Source organism: Poecilia formosa, unplaced genomic scaffold (genome assembly GCF_000485575.1).
Source record: "Poecilia formosa unplaced genomic scaffold, Poecilia_formosa-5.1.2 Scaffold104, whole genome shotgun sequence".
NCBI classification, from domain to species: domain Eukaryota; kingdom Metazoa; phylum Chordata; class Actinopteri; order Cyprinodontiformes; family Poeciliidae; genus Poecilia; species Poecilia formosa.
The window spans coordinates 688,821-694,736 of NW_006800043.1; the positions used below are offsets into that span (position 1 = coordinate 688,821).

General features: G+C 37.8%; 1 protein-coding gene across 1 annotated transcript; it reads left to right on the top strand.

Annotated features, from left to right (window-relative positions):
* Positions 1-689: 689 nt before the first annotated feature.
* aqp4 (aquaporin 4) lies at positions 690-5,652 on the top strand. The gene is made up of 5 exons (XM_007559367.2): positions 690-928; positions 1,303-1,720; positions 1,812-1,976; positions 2,508-2,588; positions 4,061-5,652. Exons 1-5 carry the CDS (start codon positions 867-869, stop codon positions 4,313-4,315), a joined length of 981 nt encoding a protein of 326 aa, XP_007559429.2. The 5' UTR covers positions 690-866; the 3' UTR covers positions 4,316-5,652.
* Positions 5,653-5,916: the final 264 nt, after the last annotated feature.

Consider the following 5,916-nt stretch of genomic DNA (forward strand, 5'->3'; position numbering starts at 1 on the left):
ATGCACAAAATTAAAGGTAAAAATATGACATTTTTATACGTAGCAACTTTACTTTGCAGTGTAACTGGATTTTTGGGGGTACGGTTCACTTAGTCTCAAAGTTTGTTGAGGATCATCTATCTTCTTACCAAGATAAGATAAATGATCTTTGTAACAAAAGTTCTCACCACATCCTTTGATTCTATTTGTTTCCAAGAGGCAGCACATCCATTTAACAAAACAAAATAGAAAGTGACAAACATCAAGAAGGTGCTATTTTACATGCTATGTCACATTCCACAGATGGTTGTGTTGTTCTCGCTTTCTAAGACGTTATTCCAAATGCTCTGTTTTCAGAAATGTGTTTTAAAAATCCACACTAGTCTAAATTACACATTCATATTAAATATTTTATTTTATTTTATTTTTTTTTTTAGATTTTCTTTGCCTGAGGTTTGTATATATTCTCCTCTTACATAATGACTTTCTGAAATTGCTTTCGGAAAAACAACATGTCTTTTAAGTTTTTAGATCTGCACAGTTTAAATAAAATTCTCATTTCTGCCGTCATGCAAAGCACCTGCTGTTGCGTTCAAGCTGACTGCCTAACTGTGCTGACACCCTTGGATGAAAAGCATCCCCTTTAACTCCACCCCCCCTGAGGAGCAGGCTGTTTAATTCCTGTGAGGGGATGATTTGGTATCCGCCCAATAAAGCTGCTGGTTGCTGTCCCACGGCACAATGTGTCGCTCCGAGCTGCACTTCTGCACTCAAACAACCTGCTGGTCTTATGGAAACCCTGTATGCCACAAGCATTAGGACTTCAAAAAGCACAGATGTAATCAAGGGATTGTTGTCTCTCGTAATTTGACAAATCACCAGGACATATGAATGAAATTGCATCACAGACAACAGGGACAGAGAGAGACAGAACACGTCATTGCATCTGGTAAGTTTGAGCATTCATTGACTGCTAAATTAAAATATATCTGTTGGAAGTAATCTGCATTTATCTCTAAATTTTATTTTTTTAAGATTTTCCTTCATGTACACTAGCATGTAATTTTTACATTGTGTTCAGCAATTAGAATCTATAGTTCGACATATTAACTACATTTTAATGTATTATCATACTAGTCTCTCTACACAATGCTTAAAGAGAGACATTCTGTAACAGAAAGTGGCTGTCTTAAATTTCTGGAGGAGTTATGTTTTGCCTAGAGGCAGCTGTTCTGATAGGGCTCAGTACATTCCCAGCCACATGCAGCCATCAGGAATATACAAGTAGGATAATCATTTTTTTCTCATTGTTGTTTTCACCAGGAGGTTTCTGTCCTGCTCGAACTGTCAGAGCATAATGGTGGCTTTTAAAGGGATCTGGACCAAAAGTTTCTGGAGGGCTGTGTCAGGAGAATACCTGGCAAGCGTTGTCTTTGTGCTCCTCAGCCTGGGCTCCACTATCAACTGGCACGCAGGGGAGGAGAATCCCCCCCCGACCGACATGGTGCTGATCTCCCTTTGCTTTGGCCTCAGCATTGCCACCATGGTTCAGTGTTTTGGCCACATCAGTGGCGGCCACATAAACCCAGCTGTCACTGCAGCAATGGTCGTATCTAGAAAACTGAGCCTGGCAAAAGGCGTCTTCTACGTGGTGGCGCAGTGCCTGGGCGCCATCACCGGAGCTGGGATCCTCTACGCAGTCACACCTGCAGATGTTCGAGGACATCTCGGTGTGACGATGGTAACAACTAAAGCGCCTCCATTGCTCAGTGTGTTTTGTAGCAAATCTAAGTGTTACTCATCATTTTGAAACAGAATATTGTGTTTTCAAGGTGAGCTCCAAGATCTCATTAGGACACGCGCTTCTGGTGGAGCTTCTCATCACATTCGAGCTGGTCTTCACTATCTTTGCCACTTGTGATCCCAAACGCACAGACCTAAGTGGTTCGGCAAGCCTGGCCATCGGATTTGCCGTAGCTATAGGACACTTATTTGCAGTATGTAACGTTCACTATAGTTCAGCTCAATAACACAAAAATCACAGTAGTGATACAATAAAACAACATCAGCCAGGTGTGATAAGATACAGATGTACAGTTTCTGGAATTTTCCGCAAGGCAATTTTAAAACCAACAAACTGTTTTGAAGATACACATGGATTCTGTCAATAATTGTGGCAAGAATTAACTCAGAAGAAAGGCTGACGGTTCCTTAGCTGAACGGAAGCAGGTGTTGTCAGGGTGTAATTTGTCAGTCTGTGATAGTGTGCTCCGAAACTCACATCCATGTGTGCAGATCTTTACTGGAGGCTGCCATCGCATGGCAACCAATCTCCAGAGGCTTCCTGAACCCTGCAGAGTAAATGAATGTGCAGTGAAAAAGATGCTACTCGTAACACAGCTTTGCTTGTTTAGCGAATGTTGAGTTCACAGATCTATGAGCTATAATTTTGGTTCACTATGAGCTTGTATTTAATTTTATTATATTTAATTGTTTAGATAAAATCAATGACTATACGTGTCTTTTAGATTCCTTACACAGGGGCCAGCATGAACCCAGCTCGTTCCTTTGGGCCGGCAATGGTCACTCTTAAATTTGAGAACCACTGGGTAAGAGGCAACTGTTGAATAAAACGACGTAAGATTTTTGTAAGCAAATATGCTCATCGGAACGTTTGTCAAATTATGGTCAACAAGCTCTCTCCACACTCACCTCTTCACAGAGGTTTGGAAAAACAAAATAATGAAAAACAGCAGGGGGCAGTAAACATGCATGGATAGATTTCAAGATGTCTGCGTAAACAAATGACATAAATGTTGATGCAGTTTTCTATTTACAATATAAGAAAGCTTAAGAGTTTTCTTCATCTGGTGCCAGCGTTGAGTGCTAAGTTGAAAGTCAATCCATGAGTCTTTGCTTAGAGAAATCAAAAAATATAAACACGGATGTTTATCTGTGAAAACATTACATAAATGAATGATGAAGGAAAAACACAGAAAAAAAAGTAACTTTCTATTAAGTTGGGTGGGTTAAATATGAAAGCTCTATGTAGCAGGTCCAAATATGAATGGCATAACATTCAAAACAGTGTAAGAGCTTTAGGATTTTAGCTTAAATAAACATGAAAATCAAATGTATGTCAATAGTCGAATCTTTGTTTTACTTCTTTGTTTTGGAAGCTTTCTGAATATTCAAAGTATATGACTTGCAAAACCAAACTGCAACATATTATGCACTCTTTAAACATTCACATTGCTCTTTAATTCATTCTCTCTCAGACATCAAAAGCACAAAATAATCTAACGAATGAAAGAAAAATGTTACAAAAGGAAATTGGTACAAAGCGATTTTTGTTTGCTGAGTTTGTGTTCTGTTTTTTTAACCCAGAGTAATTAATTCCTATTTCACAGTGTGATTTTGAAGATCAGGAGGTTCTGTCAAAATAACTCTGTTGGCTGTCCATGATTTCTATTAGTATGATTTTTTTATCCTTCAACGTTCTCCCTTTTTTTTCTCTGAAACTCATTTACTTCTGGTCCTGAGCTCAGTATCCGTAAATAAAACTGGAAAATTTATTTTATTGATTTAGATACCGTAGATTGATTGATTCTATTGCTGGCCCCCATTTAAGCATTCATTAAAGGAGAAGGCCCTCTTGTTTATTAGACTGTATTGTGACTTAAAAATATTATTTCCCTCAATCTTAACTAAGCAATTTGTTCAGAAATGTCTGGTTTATTTTGAATCAGACCAAGAAAGCAAACATTAGATGTAATGATGTTTAATATCACTCCAATATCATACTACAGAATTCAACCTCCAAGTTTATTCTTTTTAAAAACTATAGCATCCTTATATAATTTTTCCTTCGTAATCACATAATCACTCAAAACGCCTCCAGGTTTAAACCTTAAGTGCTATGAAATCTTCCCTGCACCTCATGTTAAAGTGTAACTCAAGTCATATGAAATAGAACTGATTGTGTTCGGCACATGCAAGATAGTGCAGGCATTAAATATTGAAACAGTCACTCATTAACCAGCTTGCTAACAAAGGTGTTTCCTCTCACTAATTATTGAAGGTGTACTGGCTGGGTCCCATTCTAGGAGGAATCTTGGCTGCAGCTTTGTATGAATACCTTTACTGTCCAGATCCTGAGGTGAAGAAGAGGCTGAAGCAAGTCTTTAAAAAAGACTCAACCGGGAAGTACAAAGTGGTGGAAAGTGAGGAGACCATCATAAAACCAGGCTCCGTCCACAACATCGATCTGACAGAGAAAGTGGAAAAGAACGATTCTTTCCAGGAGTCGTCCGGAGAAGTACTGTCCTCCGTATGACTATCACGTGCACTGGAAATGGAGACCAATTTGTAAAGAAGAATGGCAATCAAACTTTGCGAGCATATCAATCTCGAGCATGTCGCCCTGCCGAATGTAATTTCTGTCAGACTCACAACAAGGCTGTATTACCTCCACTGTCATAAAGTTAATGCATTACAGCTAAATCCTCCAAACGTCTGTAGTCGATTCAATGCTCCTCCCCAGAAACCGTCTGAATTGTTGTTTCTGCACACAATGCACCCTGCTAAAATGACAGCCAGCAATGCATTGTGGTAGGAAAATGTGTGTCCAGGGGGTCAGCCAATTATTTGGGGTCATCCCATGTATCGGAGGAGTGTGGAAGAATATGCAGCCTTGTTATTTTTGGATTAGTGTCACATTTGTTCTGCCTTCTGAATGTGTAATAAAAGGCAGGATTGTCCTTGTGATCATTAAGCACATTACGGATGCGATGCAATGTAAGACAGCTCTGACAAGTTCCATGGCAGAGCTGTATTACAGAGCTCTCCATTTTCAGTGCATTAATCAGGGAAACAGCTTGTTATGCTTTCTGCAAGTTCATCTCCACTTCACTGTCTGCTACTGTACGACTGTTTTCTGATTTCCTTTTATTGCAATTCTTGTTATTTTCTTTATAGGATAAATGTATATTTTTGTAGCATCTTGTATGACTTGTCATGCAGAGGCAATTCTTGCATGAATGGGCGAGTACATATATGTAAAACACCATATTTCAAGAATAGAAAAAAACAGCAACTTCATCTATTTAATGGATATTTTGAACTTTATAAAAAAAATAAGGAACTAACTTGTGAGATTTTTTTTAAATAAGTCGATTGATATCGTCATAAATTAAATAGTGTTTTTAAAAATCTCTCTCAAGTGTCAAACTATCCAATTTAGGTCTGCTCAGACCAGTTGTTCAGGATGATGAAATGCAGCTCAGGCTCCTTCAAAAAGAAAACTGTGCATAACAGTAAACAACATTCAAAAGATAGTTTGCAATATTTTCTTGCATGCACTTTTCCCAGAAAAGCAATGTGCCCGCTTCTCTTGTCCTTGACATGCAAATAAGAAATATAAATCTTATGATGAAAGGAACTTCTAGATAACTTCTTGTTATTGTTATTGCCCATAGTGGCCCATGATAAATTGCTGCCCTTGGTGGTAACTCATGTCACCCATTATGAAATCTGCCACTGGATGCATAAGCTGTTATATCACTTAAATGTTTAATTTATAAAGGTGCGTTTGGCTGATTGCTTTTTTTCCTCAGTTGTTTTGCAATTTGAAAGTGTAAGATGTTATTAAGTTTTAATAAAAATTAAATACTGGAATTATCAAGGATTCTTGTATTATTGTTTTTTCTCTCTCTCTCTTTATTGGACCATTCATACATGTAGGAGAGATATACTTAACTCAAAATGCAAGGAAATTTGCATTTGGTTAGTGTCTTTGTTCAAACAATGCTTTTGATAAATTTAACTCATAACATTAGAAATTATGTTCATTTCCCATAGATGAATAGCCATTTGGCTATTTCATGGCAATTTAATATTTAGAAATATTAACTTATGTGCATTTTCCCTGTCAAATAA

What these genes read in the sequence shown, in the direction of transcription:
- aqp4 (XM_007559367.2), top strand. Translation starts at nt 867, where the DNA reads ATGAATGAAATTGCATCACAGACAACAGGGACAGAGAGAGACAGAACA. An exon ending in CTATAGGACACTTATTTGCA is followed by an intron (nt 1,977 to 2,507) that starts GTATGTAACGTT and finishes CGTGTCTTTTAG; the next exon opens with ATTCCTTACACAGGGGCCAG. An exon ending in TTAAATTTGAGAACCACTGG is followed by an intron (nt 2,589 to 4,060) that starts GTAAGAGGCAAC and finishes TAATTATTGAAG; the next exon opens with GTGTACTGGCTGGGTCCCAT.